Source organism: Vollenhovia emeryi, unplaced genomic scaffold, assembly GCF_000949405.1.
Source record: "Vollenhovia emeryi isolate VEMERY1.0 unplaced genomic scaffold, V.emery_V1.0 DF939148.1, whole genome shotgun sequence".
Lineage (NCBI taxonomy): Eukaryota > Metazoa > Arthropoda > Insecta > Hymenoptera > Formicidae > Vollenhovia > Vollenhovia emeryi.
Genome location: NW_011967218.1, coordinates 625,499 through 647,190, shown reverse-complemented (window position 1 = coordinate 647,190; position 21,692 = coordinate 625,499). Strand labels below are relative to the sequence as shown.

The 21,692-nt window shown below is 46.3% G+C and overlaps 2 protein-coding genes across 4 annotated transcripts in view; both read left to right on the top strand.

Moving 5' to 3' along the window:
* The first annotated feature begins 803 nt into the window (after positions 1–803).
* On the top strand, positions 804–8,293 carry LOC105565909 (membrane-associated guanylate kinase, WW and PDZ domain-containing protein 1). 2 transcript variants are annotated; one of them, XM_012019482.1, is made up of 10 exons: positions 804–1,045; positions 1,126–1,342; positions 1,567–1,970; positions 2,056–2,244; positions 2,325–3,450; positions 3,613–3,748; positions 3,846–4,388; positions 4,514–4,684; positions 4,956–5,090; positions 6,051–8,293. In XM_012019482.1, the coding sequence occupies exons 1-10, from the start codon at positions 997–999 to the stop codon at positions 6,213–6,215; spliced, it is 3,135 nt and encodes a 1,044-aa protein (XP_011874872.1). In that variant the 5' UTR covers positions 804–996; the 3' UTR covers positions 6,216–8,293. The 2 variants fall into 2 exon arrangements, with proteins under 2 accessions (XP_011874872.1, XP_011874873.1); XM_012019483.1 differs by having other exon boundaries at positions 805–1,045; positions 3,849–4,388.
* A 72-nt stretch (positions 8,294–8,365) lies between these two features.
* Positions 8,366–21,692, top strand: part of LOC105565908 (cytokine receptor) — a 36,654-nt gene continuing 23,327 nt past the window's right edge. Inside the window, exon 1 of one of the 2 annotated variants that reach the window (XM_012019480.1) lies at positions 8,366–8,460. The gene's annotated coding sequence lies outside the window, so the exon portion shown is untranslated. Of the gene's footprint in view, positions 8,461–13,641; positions 13,834–21,692 lie in introns of those variants that run through there. The other variant, XM_012019478.1, reaches the window with a different exon arrangement.

Sequence of the window (21,692 nt, the reverse complement as noted above, 5' to 3'; positions counted from 1 at the left end):
TCTCTCTCTCTCTCTCTCTCTCTCTCCTCTCTCTCTCTCTCTCTCTCTCTCTCTCTCTCTCTCTCTCTCTCTCTCTCTCTCTCTCTCTCTCTCTCTCTCCTTTTCTTTTCTCCTCTTTGCCTCCCTTCCGCTCCGGAACCTGGGGACCGCACGTCGATCTCGTTCTCAACGTGGCTCTCGACGAGACGCGCGCCTCGTCGAAGGTTCGCGTTTGGCGGTGACGATTACACGCACGCCGCGTGAAGCCGAGGAGGTGTCTCTCGGGGCGCGCGGGTTGAGATCAGCCTGGGAATTTGGCCGGTCGGAGTGGAGTTTACCGATCTCAGGTTCAGTGACTCTCGAAGGGGCGACCGATGAAGCTTCAATCTAATCGCGATCTCGCGCCGCGGTCTAATACAGGCTTTAACGGTTCGCGGAGATTAAATACGAGCGGTGGGGGGGGGGGGGGGGTAGGATTAAGAACGCTCCACTTTCCACCTTCACCGTCGCGCTTTTTCGAAATCGCCGTCGAAGCCGGCGAGCCAGGCGAGTGACGCGTGCAACGTGATACGCGACGCTTGGGGACGGGGGGGGGGCCTCTTCTTCTTAATTACGCGACGGCCCGGCGGACGGTTCGCGTGCGAGCGTGCGCGTGTGTTCGTTCGATCAACGTCCTCTCCTCCCGCGAAACAGCGATCTCGAGACGCCGGCGAATTGCCTTAATTGCGAGGCTGAACAATGGATTTGATATACCAACGCGCGCGAGTCTCTCTCTCTCTCTTTCTGTCTCTTTGTGTCTCGACTCCCAGGAAAATTCCGCGAGGGAATTACTCCTTGAATCTCCGTTATATGTGTATTGAGCCACGCTCGCAGTTGTATTTGTAATTTACGCTGCAATCGCAGGCCACGTTGTCCAAGTTGCATCTACAAATTACAGTCCTTCGTGCTGCACTCGACATTTCGTGACAGTTGCGTTTCTTCTTGTCAGGACACTGAGACGAGCGCAAGGACCCTGAGATGGCTGCGAAAACGGACGACACGGCGTCCATCGACAATCCAAACGACGGTAACCGCTCGTCGCTTTCGCGGCGCACACCGGCGCGACGTAAAGGCGCGAAACGTTCAATCCGTCTCGTATGCTTGCAGGGGAGAGTCTGGACAAGGAGATCCTGACGATCGGCGGAAACGATGGCAGGATCCCGCCGGCGTATCTGTACACCGCGGGATCGGAGCAGAGCACGGGGACCCTGGACCAGGAGCAGACCGCGCGGAACCGCGCTCCGGCCACGGAGGGTCAACTAGGCCCGCTACCACCCAACTGGGAGAAGGCGTACACGGACACGGGAGAAGTCTATTTCATAGAGTATGTGCGCGGCGTGCGCGTCGCCCACGTTTATATTCCATCGCGACGGGAGAATTTAAAGCGGCGCGCGTTCCTAGCCAGAGTCCGCGTCGAGCCCGGTCGAGCCGCGGCGCGTTGATCGCGATATTATTGCATTTGTACGGGGCGCGCGGAATAATCCTGCGTCGCGCTGTGACGAATCGATCTTAATGCCTGGCGTGTAAAAACAGATATCGGTGTTGCAGCCACAATACCGGCACGTCTCACTGGCTGGACCCGCGTCTGTCGAAATTTCAAAAGAGATCGCTGGAGGAGTGCCTCGACGACGAGCTGCCCTACGGCTGGGAGAAGATCGACGACACCCTGTACGGCACGTATTTCATCGACCACGTGAATCGCAGGACCCAGTACGAGAACCCGGTGCTGCAGGCGAAGAGGGCGCAGCAGGGCATGCTCGAGCGCAAGAGTCCCAACTTCACCAGAAATCCCGACAAGCTGAAGGGCCAGAGGATACGGACCACCCTGATAAAGAGCTCGCGGGGCCTGGGATTCACCATTGTCGGCGGTGACGACACCGTGGAAGAATTCCTCCAAATTAAGAGCGTCGTGCCGAACGGTCCGGCGTGGCTGGACGGGAAGCTGCAAACCGGTAATTTTCAGATACCGCTAATTCTCAAGCGCGCGACTCACTTGCACCTTCCGCGTCTCTTCGCACAATTGTAATCTCTTTCCAGGGGACGTGCTGGTGTACGTTAACGACACCTGCGTGCTAGGATTCACGCACAACGAGATGGTGAATGTGTTCAAGTCAATTGGGAGCGGCGAGACGGTAACTTTGGAAGTGTGCCGGGGTTACCCGCTGCCCTTCGATCCCAACGATCCCAATACGGAAGTTGTGACGACGATCGCCGTCAACGCGCCAGGTAAAGCAACCGCTGACGACAGTCGATGCGTAATCCGACGCGCGATTAGAATTGTAGACCCGCACGAATCTTTTCGACAGAAGATCCCGCGATGTACATGGACTTGAATTCGTCCCTCCAAGACAACGGGCGTTTCAACTTTCTCGACTCGACGTTCCTGCCGGTGCACAGCCTCCAGAACGGCGAGAATCTCGCCACGACGTCCGTCAATTCGATGCCCGATCTCTGTATCTCGGACAAGATCAACACAATAAAGAGACCGAGCAGCACGGACATTCTGCTGTCGGAGAGCAGCGACCTGAACGATTGCAAGGACCCGTCGGTGTCTTCCAAGCCGGAGTTTCTCAGCATCGCCATCGTGAAAGGCGCCATGGGATTTGGATTTACGATAGCGGACTCCGCCCACGGCCAGAAGGTGAAGAAGATCCTTGACCGTCAGCGTTGTAAAAACTTAATGGAGGGCGACATTCTGGTCAACATAAACGACATCAACGTGAGGAACATGTGCCACTCGGAGGTGGTCCAAGTACTGAAGGACTGCCCGCGTAGCGAGGAGGCGTTGATACACGTTCAACGAACGACGACCAAGTCGAAGGAGAAGAAGGAGAAGAGCGCGCAGGACTTCTTCAGAAGCAAAACGCCCACCGCGGACATCTACAGCACCCAGTCGAAGACGGTGATACCCAGCAGGCCGAAGACACCGTTGATCGACACCAGGAATCGCCCCAAGTCGCCGATCAGCGCGAGCAGGCCGAACTGGAGCGAAGTGCAGGGCGAGAACGAGCTGAATCCGCTGGATAACCACTACAAGTACTCGGACTACTCGCACGGGATGTACTATTCGGATCCGTACAAGGCGAACATCACGGCCAACCTGGACAGTTTCGCGGTGATGAACCTCGACGACGATGCCATCAGGAACGTCGCGAAGCGCGACTGGGTGGCGAACGACAAGTTGAATATGAGTAACGACGTGTATTCCATCGACATCTCTCATCACAACAATATGCTCAAGCAGAACGGGTACTTGCACTCCGACTACTACAAGGACGTCTATCCAGTCCAGTCGCATTCCCAGTACAATGAGGATTACAACATGTATTCCATCGGGCAGGAGCAGAACGTTGACACCGGCGAGATCTGGGATAAGCGGAAAGAGACTACCAGTTTCGAGCACGAACAGCCACATTCCAGTTCCATATCTCGGTACGTACATCGTTCGAAGGTTAAAGAACTTATTTAAAATCGTTCTCATCTTGCAAACCTCCCGAGTCAATAATTTAGCTATTGGATGAAACCTGTGTGTTTAAATATTACCGAACATTAACTATGTACACAGTAATCTTTTACCTGTGATATTAATTCAAGATATCCTCAATACACCAACGAATTGGTCTGCCCGATGGTGCCCGATATAGAATGGATAGAAACTTTAGTGACCTTAGCCAGACAAGACACTGGATTTGGATTTAGAATAGTCGGCGGCACGGAGGAAGGATCTCAGGTTAGTGCCGACGATCTCCGTAATAACGGCGCTGCATAATCAAGTGTTCGTCATCAGCAGTTAATGAAAATGGAAATGTTAAAAATATTACGGTTAGCAGGTTTCGGTCGGCCACATCGTTCCAGGCGGAGCGGCCGATCTTGACAATAGACTCAGTACCGGCGACCTGATCATGTCTGTCGACGGCGAGAGCGTCATGAATTCTTCTCACCATCACGTGGTGCAACTAATGATAGCGGCAGCGCAAAACGGCCGAGTGACTCTGGGAATACGACGTCGGATCAACACGCAGGAGCATCTTCAAGAGAACCTTCAGTCGCCCTACGGCCGACAGATGAATCTTCAATATCCGTACGACGTCACTGTCACCCGAATGGAAAGCGAGGGATTCGGTTTCGTGATAATCTCGTCGGTCAACAAAGCCGGCTCCACGATCGGCAGAATAATCGAGGGCTCGCCCGCTGAAAGGTGCAGGAGGTTGAACGTCGGAGACCATATTCTCGCTGTCAATCATATAGACATCACGAACGTTTGCCACAAGGATATCGTCAATTTGATTAAAGATTCCGGCTATTCCGTCACACTGACGATCGGTTATCCGGTGGACGATTGCTGCAGCAATACATCTCTTTCTCAAAAGGTATAAGTTTGCTTCGAAGGACTTTGTGATTTTACAGCGAAGATTTAAAGCGAAGAGTCTTGCTCCCTTTGCCCTCTGTCCGTACTAATCGTGGAACGATTAAAGTGTTGAATTCTTCTGTTTAGGACGAGCCCACGGGAGACGGAGATGGCGGCCAGTACCACGCTGTAGAGTTAACTCGGGGCACCCGAGGTTTTGGCTTCAGCATACGCGGCGGCCGTGAATTTCAAAACATGCCGTTATTCGTCCTGCAAATTGCGGAGAACGGTCCGGCGTCTATCGACAACCGGCTTAGAGTGAGTAATATTTTATTATCTTCTTTCCCTTTGATTAACGTTGATCGGTTAGCTTATTACAAACTGCAAGCTCGGTACGAGCCCCGAGCACCATAGATCGAGACAAGAAGACAAAATGAAATTACAAATTTTATCGTACATGACCGTTTTAATTGGCCTACTAAATTTTATGTTTACTGGAAATGAATCAAGATCGGATTGTTGCACAAATGTAATGCGTTTTGAATGATAAAAACACGACGTTATGTGCGAATGTTCCTGTTATTTCTAGATTGGCGATCAGATAATCGAGATAAATGGTTTTAACACGAAAAATATGACGCATACAGAAGCGATTGAGATTATACGTAACGGTGGACCATCCGTTCGTCTGTTAGTACGACGTGGCTGCCAGATGCCTTCAGTGGTAGGTGCTCCTCCACATCTCTACGATATGAACATATAGGCAATTAACTTTTTGATAATAACATATTAATCTTAACTTCATGACATTTTCTCCTATCTTTGACGATACTAATGCTAACATTAGCACTGTATAGAATCTCTTTGACGATCTGGAAAACAAAGCTTTTCAGGGTACATAACATTAGGCATTATGCTAAATGAAGAAGATAAAAGACAATACAAGAAAAAAAGAATCTCAACTAGACGACTGCGTAATTCGCTATTACAATGAGAACGGTTATACGTTTGATATAGATATGGGAAAAGGAAATGTGTGGTATCGCACGATTCTTTGCAAAGTCTTAGGCAGTTTTAAAAAAAACGACAGGGACGAAAGATATGCGTTATTTATATAAAAGTTATATAGTTCATTCTTGCATCGCGTGACACTTCCTCTTTACAATCTTTCGATGACGTTTACACAGTATGAACGATTTAAACTGCGCGCACTGCAAATTTGTCATTGTGATAAGCATTTGTATTAACTTGCCTTCAAAGTAGCGCTAAATTCAATAACACCAATCGTGGTCAATTTGCGAACGATGCACAGTGACGACAAAAAGTTTCGATCCATATACTTGTGCAGGCGTATTAAAAGTATTCTCTAAACGGAGAACGCGCGGACGTTTCGAGAGGGGAACACACAGATGACTTTTTTTCTTGCAGCTATCATTGCGCGGCTTGCGAAGGTTTTTAATATAAGGACAATTGTACTTGCTCATCTTAACAAAATTAGGCTGGTGCTAACCTAGTTTCTCTTAATTGATCTAATCGCAGAGTAAACGTAATTCATCCTAACACGTGTGATAGCTTTTGAAAGTATATGTGCCTTGTTGCGCGTGTTCCGTATTCTAATGAGATTATTAAGCAAATACCGCAGCCTTCGAAAGTGATTGTAAACCTTGATTGAAATTCATTGTAGAGTAATCTCACAATCGACCAAATAAGTATTCGACCGAACCACGAGGGCACCCCGTGCAGGCATTTATCGAAATTACCCGAGAGGGGTGTGCCCCGCAAAAAGCGTCAAAAAGTTCGATTTTCCATTTCATTGAACTGCTGCTCATCCAAAAACAGTTATTTGTAGCGAGCGCTTTCGGCGTGACGCCTTCTCACGCATCTCGGACGACACGAGATAAGCTAAAATATTTCCTAGGATCGAGAGAATTTATTCTTTTACGGAGAGACAGAGCGACTTTTCACTTATGCATTTATGAGATGCGTTTTAAGCACAGACTTCTCGGTTCTTTTCTTTTTTTCCTCTTCCTCTTTTTAAGGGAAGCGAACTGTTCGATTTGTACAAATGCGAATAGTGTAAATCACAAAGGACTCAGCACATGTGGAAGTACGTATGTAGGAAATAGCGCGATATAAAATGCGTCAGAAGCGTTAACGTTACGGACACTATCTCTATGCTGACGCAAGCGGCATCGATACACATAAAGAATCTCAGAATTCGATATCTTATATCATGTTAGAGATGACACAGACAGCTGTATGCCACCATACGCTGTAAGGTGATACTGTAGACTGGTGATTATAATAATGTAAATTTATTGTTCGTCTGCTCTTCTCAATAACGTTTCAAAGTGTAGACTTAAAAAATTTAGGCTCTCCTATCATGTATTATATAGACACCACTTTGTGAATCTGTTTTTAGATAGTGACATAATTGTGGCCTTGACGATAAAGTGTTACGCCTTTTGATAAAAAGCACGTAAAAGAGATCTCGCAGCGAGAGGAAGGTAGTAATTGTTCAATTGTTCTCGCAGCGCGGCGACTCTACTCGTTTTCGGACTATGATAAAAATTTCAACGTTCTGTCGATGTCTTGTCTCCCCTTTTTTCCTAAGTATTTATTACCAGTTATATGAATTGTATATGTATGTCAGTAATTATGTATAAAATTAAGGACTCTTGCAACCAAAGAAGCGAACGTACTTATCAGCCATTTTATTCGGAGATTGAGCGGTGGAAGATCGATATGATAGAATTTATTATTGTAATAATTAATCAGTCTCTTTTTCGCGCGGCGGTTATTCTCGCGCCCGCGATTAATCCACGTTGTTTCTACCGTGTGATGATGCGTACGGAAATTAAGACGAATTCGGCACAAGTTTTTCTTCACTCTTCCTGTCTTTTTTCGATATTTATAAAAGTTACATGTTCGAAAGAGTAATGTACTCGCATATATATTTTTTTACTTGTAAAATAGTGAGAGATGGCAGATGTTGTTCGGCACGATGTATTAATGAGACAAATGATAAGAGAGAAGATGAGCTAGATTGTATTTTTAGATCTCAGGATTGATGTGTAAGAAAGAAGGATTGTAACATACATACATATATATGTGTATATACACATTGTAATACATATACATATATATGTATAAATGTTTTACACTTATTACATGTGTAATGCTTGACGAAACAATTCGTGTAAGCGACAAGCGGCAGCAAACGCATTTAATCGGATCACACAGTATCCATTTTATAATCATCGCGTTTATTTTTTATAATTATATATATATATATTTGTATATTGTATAGGATATTGGCGTAAGTTTAGTGTAAATGTACATAGTTGTTTTTTCGAAGACTAAAGGATAATGTTGGTAATTTATAAGGCTACCGTAAGAAGCAATAATGCGTCAGTCGTTGTCTCGTCGAGAGCCACACGTCGAGAATACCGAGTCTTTACTACTCGTTCTGCCTTTTCTCTTGCCAAAGCTCCAGTTACATCGCAATTGTTGTTTTTCTTTTTAACGCGACAATGTCCCGAGGCAATTGTGGCGGATGATTTAGAGTCTAGTGGAAAAACAGAAATACCGGAACGTTGCGTCGTTTCCGCGTACGTTACATCCCGAGTAGTAAAGACCAGCACCGATCATTACATTTTTACTCACGCACGCACGGAAAAGTATTTCGATTGATATACACCCAGTTTTACTGAATATCAAACGGTTATTTTGTACAAGCTTCGTATATTTATTGTACTTCAGATATGAACCGAACTCTGTACATGCCCGTTATGTCTTAAATAATCGTCGTTGAATAATCCGAGGTAAAAGAAGAAGAAACCGATATTGTTGCTAAGGATATAATATACTACCGATATATATTGTTGTTGAGATATACTGAGATAATACATACTGCATTGAAGAAACATCGAAGAGACGTTACTAATCTCGCGGCGATGGTCTTGTGTCGACTGTTACTTCGGAAGGAGACGAATATGAATTGAACCAAGATTAAAGTGAGGCGACGTTTGGTGAAACCGGGCCTAAGTTTACAACGGGGGACAACGGATGCATCAATATGTACAATACAGCTGGTATGTATAAACTACTAGAACATTTTTGTGAGGCATTGTCAAGTACGCAGTTCTGCGTAGGATCAAGTTATCGTTAATCAATTATTTATTATCGACATAAAGATATATAGAAAAGTAGTTAACTATACTGATAATTAACTGATGACAATCAGTGACGTGCGCACATCGGATGCGAACAGATTTATATTCTTTCAGGAATAGAAAACCGTATTTTCCTCGTACGTAAGTTTACAGTTTGATTCAACGTGTTAAGATTAATTCATCAATTTATTTAAAATTCGATTATTTATTTTTATCTTTGTTTTAATCTTCTTCTTTTTTATTCGCGTTATCGTCGACAAGGAACCGAGATTGTTCCATACTGTAGCGCGCTTTTAAATCTTTCGTTCTCATATTATTTATTGGTTGCGAAAAAGATGCAACTCATGGCACATTTCGCAGTGCGGTTTAATTATACACGAGGGATATATTTTCTATCAATCGTCCAGAGAGAAACGGGAGAGAAAGTTTACATTGAATACTTTATTTTGCAAGATTAAATATTTATAGATCCTAGGATAATTACGTACTTAAGTTATATCGCTTTGCTACAGATTGTCGTTAAACGTTATTTTTAAGATTACGTATATCCATACAAGATTTAAAAAACTAATATATAAAAAATATAGAGGAAAGTCATCCATTATAAGACAGGATCCTAATATGAGATGGTAGGTTTTCAACGTCCAAATTCAGTCCAAATCTTTTTCGCAACGATCAAGTACACGATCTTAACAATCAATTTTCCACCGAACGGATTTCATTCCAATAAATTCACGGTGGAACCAACAGACGACGCCTGTTAATTTAGCAGAAACTCCGCTGCCTCGTATTAGGAGCTTCCCAGTGAGAAATGATTCGTCGATCGACGTCGAAATGATGTCGAATCGACGTCAATTCGCCGGTGTCGATGTCGATTCGACGTCGATCGACGAATCATTTCTCAGGGTTATCTCGTAATAGAGGACTCCTCTATATTATTTATAAATATAGAGGAGACATTTCAAAATATACATGTAAAGAGGTCGCGTAGCAGAGAGACGGGGGCAAGCTTTTCCATTTTCGCGAGGCGATCATTAGTGATCGTCCGTTCACGCTTGTCGGTCAAACTGGTTAGCCTACAGCCCCGCTTGAACGTTTCCGCATTCCAAGCCGGCGTACTTTCCGAGGACGTGTAAAAGGTACGTAAGGTTATCGATCCTTATCGGCGAGACTCATTCAGGATCGGCAGATTTCCGGAAAGTCCGCGTGTCCGATCATTCCAATTAATTGCGATCGCGCAGGGGGGGGGAAGCCAATTACGGCACTCAATTTCTCGAAACCTGTGCGCGCGCGCGTCACCGATCGCCATCGGTTCCGCGTAAACTCTGGATCTGTCGCGATTTCTCTTCGCGCTAATCCCCGATGAGATCAATCGCGAGATCGCCACGCGCCTGCAAACGACCGCCATGGCGTCGAGTCGAACAAAGGTGATACACGAAAGTCTCGCGAGAAAAGCGTGACTAATAGATACCATAAAAAAAAGTACATCCAGCTCGTTAGAGCTGGCTTCGACTAAACTTTGATTCGGTGATTCCCATGTTCGGTGTTTCCCTGCGGGAAACGATTCTACAAAACTATAAAATGTAACTGCCAGAATCTAAGAAATTCTACGTAAATTTAAAAAATGCTAGAGAGTTGGAACACTTGTTAATTTTTGTAATTTTCTACAAGTAAGCCGATGTTTTAATTCTTTAAGATTTTGTTGTTTCTCAAATTTCTAGAACTAGCAAAGTTTCGTACTAATTTTTACAAAATTGTACATTTTCATGAGATACTGCTCGCAATCATTTCTTGATTTGCGAACATTGTAATTTGTGGCACTATTTCGTAGATATTTTTACAAAAAGAATTAATGCTTCAACGAAGATATAAGAATTTCTACAAGTTTCTATTTCACGTTAATTGTTTGTATTTATTTATAGAATTTTTTTCCGTTGGGGTGCGACAGTAACATTGAGTTTAAATTACATTTTGAGTTTGTTTTTAAATTACATCTTCGATCCGAAAATCGCGACTTTTTGAGAAATATTCAGAAAGCTCTGGAAACTTGGAGCTTCTCTCCTTCTGGGCGAGCGAGCGAGAGAGAGAGAGAGTCACAGTACATTGGCTAAACATTGGGGATTCACACACCCAAGTAGAACAAATTAATGACAAAGACGTCAATGTGACATTAAAATGATGACTTTTACGTCATAAAATGATCGACGTCAAGATTTACTTCGCAATGACTGATTTGTGACATGCTGTTTTACGATATTCGCAGTACCGGCCTTAGGGCGGGGCGCGGTTGGGCGGTCGCCCAGGGCGCCAAATCTGTAGGGGCGCCGCTGCCTGGTTTCACCTAGTTTGAGAGTGAGAGAGATTCCCTAAAATATAAAAACAAAATGGGGTTCGTCGTTCGATATTGTTACCCTGTCTTTTCTTTCGCAAGAATTTCGAGCCCTTGAATTTGAATGGGCGCCACGATAATCTTGCTCAGGGCGCCAATGTTGCTAAAACCGGCACTGGATATTCGTGATGTGTATAATAATATATTATTACAGATTACACCATCAGTCATATATTAATTATGTTTATCTTATATTACTTCAATTTATTTTTAATGTATATTTAATTAACTTTGCTTTGTAAAACAAGATCATTTTTACAACATTTTGATGTCTCAACGATGTCACGAGTACGTGCTCTCGGTGGGCTATTTTGGCATCGCCATGATGCATAAAAAATGATTAAAATAATGACGTCATCTTGATGCTTTCATGACTAATATGTTCTACTTGGGAGCTGCGTTAACTCTTTATCGTGTAATATATAGAAAAAGATAGGAGATAACAAATTATACATAATCGTAAATTCTATCAGCGACACTGTCACGCTAATCTATCCAGATAAACTTGCACAAGTGCATTGTTAAGCCTTGGCCAATGCACTTCCAAACATAAATCTAATATTATATAATTATTACCATGCGATAATCACTTTCATTCCACGGCCAATATTGCCAGTGCATCTCTAATATAACCAACGATGCTCAGCCAATGATTAAATGATTAAAATAATGACGTCATCTTGATGCTTTCATGACTAATATGTTCTACTTGGGAGCTGCGTTAACTCTTTATCGTGTAATATATAGAAAAAGATAGGAGATAACAAATTATACATAATCGTAAATTCTATCAGCGACACTGTCCCAAGTAGAGCGTATTAGGCCCGGTTTCACCAACGCGAGTTAATCTAATCGGTCGGTTAACTTGACAGGGTGCCAACATAAAACTTCTTTATTAACCAAGAAAATAGGTTAATAAAGAAGTTTTATGTTGGCACCCTGTTAAGTTAACCGACCGATTAGATTAACTCGCGTTGGTGAAACCGGGCCTTAGTCATGAAAACATCAGGATGACATCATTTTTTTAAAATCATTTTTCATGCATCATGGCGACGTCAAAAAAGCCCACCAAGAGCGCACCTATTTGTGACATCGTTGAGACAAAACGTTGTAAGAACGATCTTGTTTTACAAGGCAAAGTTAATTAAATATTGTACATAAAAAATAAATTGAAGTAATATATGACTGATCGTGTAATAATATATTATTATACACATCACGAATATCATAAAACAGCAGGTCCCAAATCAGTCATTGCGAAGTGAACCTTGATGTCGATCATTTTATGACGTAAAATTCATTTTAATGCCGCACCGACGCTTCTGTCATCAACTTGTTCTACTTGGGGCGCTACTAGGGCAAGCATATGCAAAAAGAAATTGATTGGCTTATTTCCTTACGCGCGCACTTGCGGCCCAATCAGATTGCCCCGTGCATATGCTTATGCGCTTGTAACAAAAGTGCGTGCTCCCGCCTTGATAATATAATCGATCAAAGTGCGGTCGAAGCCTTGAACCTCGAGGTAATCGCGATTACGTTCGACTATCGTACTCGTTCGTGTATGTACGATTGTCGTCTCGCGGCGAAAGAATCAACAAAGATAAAGCTGTAACAAAGAAACGGAGAGAAAAAGATTAAGAGGGCGAGCGTCGGAGCATCGATTCCGCTCCGAGACTTCGGGAGGCTTCGGAGCTTCCGCGCGAGAGAATAGAGATCGCGCGCCGCGCGATCCCCCGGTCGATACGCGCGTATCGAAAGGCGGCGCCACCTAGCCGTCGCTCCGCGGCTTCCGAGAACGCATCAGCGCGCCTGACGTCTCGACGTGACGTCAGTCGTTGATCAGCGCCAGCCAGCAACCTTCACGTCGCACGGCGTATCGCGAGACTCGGCGCGGCTGCGGAGCGTGTGCGTCACGGTGTGTGTACGGTGTTTTACGGCCGCGCGGAAGCCGAGGAGAGATCCGCGGATACGACGCGCGGACGCGCGGTGCCTCGCGGACGTGCGGACGGGCGAGCGTGAGCGGAAGGTCGCCGCGTGAGAAAGGTGGCTCCCGCGGAGGCTCGGCGCGCCAAGTGATCCCCGACGCGCCGCCCCGGCGCGCGCGAAGGGCAGCAGCGGAGCGGGCAGAAGGGGGGGGGGAGGAGGGGAGCGCGATCCTCCGTTCCCGCATACGACGCCATCTTCGCATTGTGCGGACGCCGTCAGGTTGACGGCACTGGCCGATTGATCGCGCATACGTGCACGCTTCTGCCGTGGTACACGCGCGCGTGTGTGTGTGCGAGTGTGAGTGTGCGCGCGCGCGCGCGAGAGAGTGTTTTTATCCCCGAATACGCGTATCGCGTCTTAGAAGTCTCGGCGGTCCCGTGGAAAGCGGACGGACGGGGTCGTTCGGTCCGCTGGCCGCGTACTCGCGAATGTAAACAGAATTGTCCGCCGCGCCGGATATCATGTGTGGCGCGGCCGCGGAGCCAGTCGTGCCGGAGCTGCGCCGAGCGACGTGAAGTCGCCGTCGCGGACCGCCTGCGTGTCGGTGTGCGCGCGTACCTCGACCCGGGTCGCCGCCATCGGAGTGTGTGCGTGCGGGATTACCGTGAAGTGGGAACGGCAGCCGACCGTCGTCGCTCCGGGCTCGCCCCGTTGCGTGTACTCTCGGCATCTCTCTGTCTCTCTTTCTCTCTCTCTCCCTCCCTCCTTTCCGTCTTCCTTCTCCCGACTCTCTCGCTCCACCGCTCCTTGTCTCTTTCTCTCTCTCTTTCTTTCCCCCCTCTCTCCCTCTCGCGGTCGCCTAGGATATTCCCGATACCTGAGACGGGTTCGCGTGCGCGTACCGCGTACGGTTCTACGTTGGCTCCGTTGCAATGAGAGATCTCGGCAGGAAACTCGCGGACGGAGCTGCATCCAGGGTGAGTACTTGTCTTCCTCGCGCGCGCTCTCTTTCTCTCTCTCTCTCTCTCTCTCCCCCCCTTGTTTTCCGCGACTCGTCGCGATTACCAGCGCCGCGAAGACAGCGTGAAGGGGGAAGGGGGCATCGTCGACGTCTCCGTCCTGTTTACACCCGCCGTCGCCGCGTCGCCCGCGCCCGCGGCTCGCCGCCCGTTCGTCGCCGTAGAGTGCCCCGCTCTTCGTCGCGGGAGCGTCAAAGTGTACACACATATACGCACACATACGCGCGCGCGCGCATATATCGCCTCTCTCGCGAAACCATTGAGCGCCGTTTCGTCCCCTCGCGAAATGCCGTCGCGCGTCGAACGCGCCCCGGGCGCGTTCGCACCCCCTCGCACGTTCGCGCGCCCTTCCTCGGGCGCGCGAGTCGGACACGCGGCGGCGCGAGACACCCGTGTGCCGCGAAGGACGCGGATCCGGTAGCGCGAGATTCCTCGCCGCGGACAAGAAGAAAAACGGGGGTCCCCCCGGCCGAGGGACGCGGCTCTTTTCCCGATAGGAATAATCCGCGCAACAGTCGCGGGCTACACGGTTCAGTCCCTTCCCTACCCCCCCCCCCCCTCCTCGAGGTTCAAGTGTACGGTGTCCTCTTACGCGGTTGCGTCCGTGTTCGTGCGCCCGTCAAGTAGGGCTCTCTCTCTTTCTCTCTCTCTCTCTCTCTGTCTCTGTCTCTGTCTCTGTCTCTGTCTCTCTCGTTCGCTCACGCATTCCTCCTTCTCGCTCGCTCGCTTGTAAGTCGAAATCGGAGGTGCTTTTCGAGCCGCGTGTTTGTCGCTCGTAAAAAGCCCCACCGAGCCCGAAGGCAGAAGCGGGATGGCATACCGCTGTTTGTCTCAGGTTCGCGAACCTAAACCGACGACGGCAACGTATATACGATCGGCAGGCAGGCAGGCAGGCGAAGGCGAAGGCGAAGGCGAAGGCAAAAGCGAAGGCAAAGGCAGGCAGAAACTCGCGAGGCTTTTCATCTCGCTCTCCTCGCGGGGTTTAACGCCCGCAAATTTATTCCTAATATAAATTGAGCAACACGAGCGGTTTTCGGAATTCGTACGTTTACAGCCGCGCCCGTTTCTTTGCCGTTTTTGTGTCCCGGCTGTTTTCCTCCTTTCTCTCCTCCGCTTTGGAATCAAAGTGCGCTTTCCATCTTCCGCGGGAAAACCCCTAACGGAACGTGACTGTGAAAGGAGCAGGTCGGTCTTTGGAAAGAACAAAAACAGAAGCCGACACTTTTCTTTTTCGACGGACGTACGTCAGTACATTTTTATTATGTTGGGAAACTCCCGCTGAGGGTATCGCGGTGTACAGATTTGCGGCACTACTGGACATTTTTTGGGCATTAGTTTGTGCATTAGGCCTTGCTGGGGCATTACCATATAAAGATAAAATAAGATAAAGTAATGCCCGCTGGGCATTAGCGGGCATTGGTGTACAAGATTTCGGTCAGCGGTTTCCCCCTCGGTAATTCCTGGCTTATTTCCTGGTTTGTTTTATGAATACAGTGAACGCGTGTTCTAAGGCGCTTTGTCAAATTTGAGACAAGAAAACGAAAATTCGTAAGTTTTGGATTTTACCGGCGAACTATATGAAAATGAGTTTCTCGAAAATCAGAAAAATTTACACGAGTGTAGAGGAAAGTCCTCTGTTATGAGATAGCAGGTTTTCAACATCAAAATCTATTCACAACGATTACACGATCTGACAATGAATCTTCCACAAAGCAGATTTCACTCCAAGGGCAATAAATTAACGAAGGAACCAATAGATGACGCCTGTTAATTCAGCAAAACCCCTGCTATCTCGTAATGGCGGACTTTCCTCTGCGTATTGTATTAAAAGAAATTACATAACAAAAAGAGACACAGGCAGATAATATTTTATTTGTATGTAGATAATATTTTAACATCTACTTGCCTTCGTCGGCTGAAATTATTCGAGTCCTCGTTCATTCTGCTCTTCCTTCTACCTGCAATTTCTCTTCCCTCTCAAGGGCCGTAAATTATAATCCATACACTTGACTGTACACTTTCCCTTCTGTTGTTGTTGTTGTTGTTCTTTGTCATTATTTTCAACGAGAGAATAGAATTTTGACCGGTTCAAACAGGACCCCAACTGCGCGTTTCTAATGGTCCCCCTTAGAAAGAGACAATGGACGTTGACCAAAAGATAAACAGTTATCCGACGGTTGGGACAATCGACCCCTGTGTTATAAAAAACGATGGTCGACGGTCCGTCGGTGACTCACTGCCGCGAGATTCCGCATGGAAAGAAATTTTCGAGATTAAACTTCCCAGAAAAGAATTGGAAAATCTAAAAAAAAACGATGCCGGAGAACAAAGCAGAACTCAATACCTCATCGCGATTGATCTCTCGTTTTCGATTAAACGGCGAGAGCGGTAATATTGTTATGATATAACGCTATTTAAATAATATGAACGTAGAAATCTCTTCAAGTTGCCACGCTGAGAAAAACAAACTGTCGAGTCAAGAAAATATTTCTTGATTCAACTATATAATACTCGTAACACTCGTAATCGGAAGACGTGATATTTTTCGGACCGAATCCTGGCCGGACAGCCCGGCTCTCGTTCGCTCTTCACGGTTCAGCATTGACGACAATACCCAAAAACTACGTCGAAAGAGTGGAAAGTTCGAAAAGGTTTGAATGATGAACGATTCTTTTCTTTTCTGTTCTCGTCCCTCTTTGGCGCTTTTGTCACCTTGCACGTTGCATTTCTTTTCTAACGCGGCACGTTGTTCATTCGCCGTCCTCCGTCCCCACCTTACCGTCGACGATTTACGTTCGATTCTATCGTGTTACGAAAACCACTGCTCCGGTTACAGTCTCAACGCGGACTAGTTCGTTCATAGAAATTTCCGTGTTCTCAGTCCCATTTCGACGCGTGAACGTGCAGAGTCTCGGTGACCAGCGGCCCGAGCATTCATTCAGAGTTTACGGTGAGAGAATATATTAATTTCCACAAAAGCTACAACTTGATTGGCAACACATTTTGGACCAAGTTCTAACATTCGTGGACCCAGGCCTTAAGGCCTGGTTTCGCCAAACGTTGCCTAACTTTAATCTTGCAGCAAATTCGATTGCTCGCACTGGTGCGCACTGAGTGCACACTAAGGCCTGTTTATAGTCAATTTTTTATGTTCAGCTTTATCTTAAATACGCGTTGAAAAAGTTTTAGCCAAAAAATGATCCGTGTGGATGCTTTACAGATCATTTTACTGGCTACAAAATATTTCAAGAGGCATGCCTTAGTGTACACTCAGTGCAAGCAACCGAATTCGCTATTAGATCAATCCATGTTTGTCTAGAGGATCCTCTCTCTAGAGGAACAGTTGGAAAGAGACAAAGAACGAATGAAGCTTAAAGTTAAGCGACGTTGGTGAAACCGGGCCTGAACGTTTAGATACGTTTAGGAAACGTGTATAAAACATATATGAACCACCACGTGTTCCCAAGTTTCTACCGTAGTCGAAAATCCGTAGCGATTTTCCTTGATCTCTCGCAGAATTGCGGAAGCACGTTTCGTAAACACAAGAGACAAGGAAATGACGGTCGATTTGTCAGCCGTAGAGCCGACGAAAATCCCTCTCCGTTATGGTTTACCGATTGCTAATCGATATTTCCAACCGGGGCGATTTGTGAAGGGCCGGAATCTTTTCCTCTACACGGAGAAAGTTTTCCCGCAAAATTTACCGAGAAAATCACGGGACAACGTGGAATCTCGAAGAATTCTACGAGGTTTTTAAAATCGTACCGTACACTTTGCTAGGAAAATGTATATTAAAATTTCAAAAAATGAGAAATAAAAATCTTACGACTTTTAGGGTAAATTTTAAAAGAAAATTCTCCCCGTGTAGCGCGAACTCGTGAAAAACTTCATTGACGAATATTGATTTCGCGAGTTCACGTTCGAGGAAGAGGTTCATGACGGAACCTCTGATTGAACGTTGGCGCGTCTGTTAATTAGAATGCAGGGTTTACGTCTCGTCATTCCACTTTAACGGCCCAAAAAGTAGGCTTATCTTTAACATTTTTTTGTACAGTAAATACACCATACAATAAAATGAATCTTTTTGGGATTTATTAGGGCACTCTTAAGTAACACAAAAAAATTGTTGTCATAATTTAAACAAGTTTTTAATTAAGCGTTTTTCTACACCGTTCGAATGGCGTGTCAAAAAAGACGCAAGTCCACTGCGTTGATGACTTTATCATTCGGGCTTACCCGAAACAAAAAAGCAAAAAGACCTTTAATCTATATGCGTGTCGCATTTAAAAATAACAAAATGGTGCCGGTTTAGAAAAAAGTTTTAGAAAGTACTTTTTTTTTAACTCATCGCAACTACCTTCGAGTGGCAGCCTAGTCTTTCGAAAATGCAATTTGATTTTTGAAAAACCGCCTCGCCGACAGTTTTGCGAGGGCAATCGTTTGGTTTACATTTAGTTGTGGAAATCAACGACGAGAATGAATGTGATGGGGAGGGAAAAGAAAGGAAAAAACCACTTCCAATATTTATCTTTTTTATTATTTGGGTTTATACAAGTTATAAAAAGCAGCTGCAAAATCCATTATTGCGAGGGTAAGGGTACAGAAGTTCTTTTATGCATCGTTTCGCAGGTAAAGATACGGATCTAGGAAATGGATGTTCGCGTTCGTTACGCGTGGTTTAGTGTACGAGCGCGCTTGTTTCGGTATAATTACGTTATATTATATTGTATGACGCTACACCACATCGCACGAAGTTACGTAACATCGTGATATAGCCCAATTTTCTATCTAACAGAGATTGCTCTCTCTCTCTCTCTCTCTCACTCTCTCGAGTCTCCTATCTTACCGACGGTTCGTGCAAAACGCCGAAGCGTCGTTACTCGGTATCTCGACGTATCAGGGAAAAGAGGATATTATTGGCTTATTTGCTCGCGGCAGCGATTCCTCTTAAGATCTCCTGAAATCGTTGGAGAACAAGTGTCGCGTTGAACGAGTCGTTGGAACGATTTCCGAGTCGCCCGGTATTCACGGAAGTGATTCACCGATAAATAATCCAGTTTCTTGCCAATTGCCGGCGATTCAACAACCAATTAATCCCGACATTTGGATTCCCGCCTCGTGAAAAGCGCGGGGGTTTCCCGCCCGGGCGGCCTAACGATATGCCTTCGCGTACGAGCGATCGATAACGACCGATGGGGCGACATTCTCGAAATTCCAAGGGGAACGTTGAAGCGTCCGAGAGCCGTGTCGAGAGCGGGATTCGTGCGCCGAACGCACTGGCGATCCGATGCATTTTCGAAGGAAAAAAAAATAGATAACCGAAACAGATTAATTTTAGTCCCTGTTTAACTAAGTTTTTATCCTTCGCTAATTCCTGAAACTAGAAAAGTCCAAAAAACGCCTAGTAATACCACAAATCTGTACACCGCAATGCCGTCAGCGGTTTCCCCCACGTCCACAGCCAATGAAATGTTCCATACAGCATCTTTAGATAAATTCAAGACGGTCTTGAATGTAAGATCCGACTATGAATACCGACCTATATGTTTCGCACAAACGTCTTGTGTTGACTCCTATTGCCTGTTGCGTTGTTCTTTTTTAATGAGCTTAGGAACGCGCAATAAGTTGCGTTCCAAAACATTTTGCTCGAGGGATAAATCGGAACCAATCGGGAGCGCTCAAAAAGTTTCGTAATGGTCATCGAGTAAAGTATTCCTCGGAAAAGAAAACGTTTAAACGTAACCCTAAATCTAAATGCATTCCTAAACTCATCGAAAAAGTGCTCTGTTCATCGCTGTACAAACAGAATAAAATTTTTTTTATTAAAGTACTCGATAAAAAATGTTATCGGATGCCAAGTTCACGTAAGTCGAAGCGAGAGACCGATCTGTCGCGCGACGCGTATCGCTGCGCGTAATCTGATCGCGATCGTAATCGATGAAGAAAAAGAAAGAAAGATAGAAAGATCGACGCAGACAAACAATATACCGATAACGTTATACGCTCGCGAGGGAAATGCACGGTCGCGTCGCCGGCACTCGCGAGTCGTCGCCAGCCGCGTGGCCCCAGTCGCGAAAAGCGGATTCCCGCGAACGCCCCCTCGCTGCCGCGTCGGCCTTTTTTTTCTTCTTTTTTTAGAGAAATCTGTCATTCCACGAGCGCCTCGCGCGAAGATATAAATACACACGGCGGCGGCGGCGGCGGCGTCGTCGCTTTCCTCGGAAAGCGTCCCCGCGCGCGGAGCGGACTCTTAATCCGATTATGCGCTATTTGCGAGATACGCGCGAGATGTATTTCGCGCGGCCGGCGTCTTCCGAGAACCGCGACTTCCGGTGGGGAGCTCATCTCGTTTCGCGATCCGTCTTTCGGCGACACGTTTCCGCGCGTAACGGCGTGGCGCCCCCGCGATTAGGCTCGATAAAATTGTGCGCGCGCGGCTCTTATCGCCGGCCCGAGTTCGCGGGCGTCTTACGTCAACGGGTCCCCGCCGCGCCGCAGCTTCGAAAACAGAGAACGCAACGCGACGCCATCGGTCACGAGAGCGTCAATAAGGTTTGACGGCGATAAAAACTCATTACAAGAGAGTGCACACAGGGCCTTCCCCGTAGTTGCCTTATCAACGCTCTCGTTGCGCACGTGCTACGCACATGCAGCCGATCGTCTACGAGCAGCATAATTTTCGCAACGATAAGGGAATACCGCGACTGCGGATTTGCATCGCGACGTTTCCGAAACGATTGGCGTAGTCCAACGATCTCTTATCGGAGGACAAATAATCGAGGAGAGATAATTCTACGTTTGACGCTCGCCTCTCCTCGAAAGGTGTTGAAACACCTTTCGAGTCTCATCAAATCCCGATAATCTCTTTTCAATTAGCGATCTGCCTATCGAGAACGTGAAAATGCCGGTAATTTCCTCGAGTTTTCAAATCGAAAACGTTAATTCTCGAAAACATCGAGGATTAACCGGCCGAGGCTGCGATAGATCGAACAATCGCCGATTTCTCGCGCTCGTATCCCTTGGGAAAATTTATCTTCAATGAAATTAAAGTTTTTAAACGTAATCTTTCAAATCTAAGAGTTTACTTAAAGAAGTTAGAAGTTTACGTCAGAAATTTTAGAGTAATTTCGGACACTTGGGCCGGCATTCATAGTCCGTTCTTATATTTAAGATAATCTTAAGCATACTCTTAATGTGTTTTTAACCAAGCACAGAGCCGTATTAGCCTCCTAAGATAATTCCGCTAGAGGGCCGCGCGGCGCAGCACTTTCTCGTAAGAAGAAAACCGCGCGCGGTAAATTATAAATCACATACTTTTCACAATTCTTGAAGTAAGTTTCAAGTTCCCCTTAAATAAAAGTGTAACGTGTTCAAATGTACTTTACATATTTTGTCTAAAGTAAAATTCTAAGGTATATTTTCCCAAGGAATTGCGACGCGATCGATCGAGGGGCGCGAACAATGTCTGGGATATGCGAGCAGCGGAATGCAATCGCGACTAAAAGGACGACTCTTTATCAGCTTTCTTTATTATTCTGCGATCTCTGCCTCGCGGCCGCTCGCGGGATCGCAAGAGCGCGGAGCGTCGAGTGAAGTGGTCGGCGATCGATTTATCGGCGAGATAAAGCGCACACACGATACCGTTCCTCGATTTCGCCCGGCTCCCCGAACGACTTCGCGAACACGAGCCGATGTTGTTTTCGCGACGGCGGGATATATCGATTCTCTCGACGCGATTCCTTGCCGCTGAATTCCGTCGCGCGGGCGCGCAGAAAAATCGCGCGTCGGAAGGCGAAGCTGGAAACGCACGGAAAAAG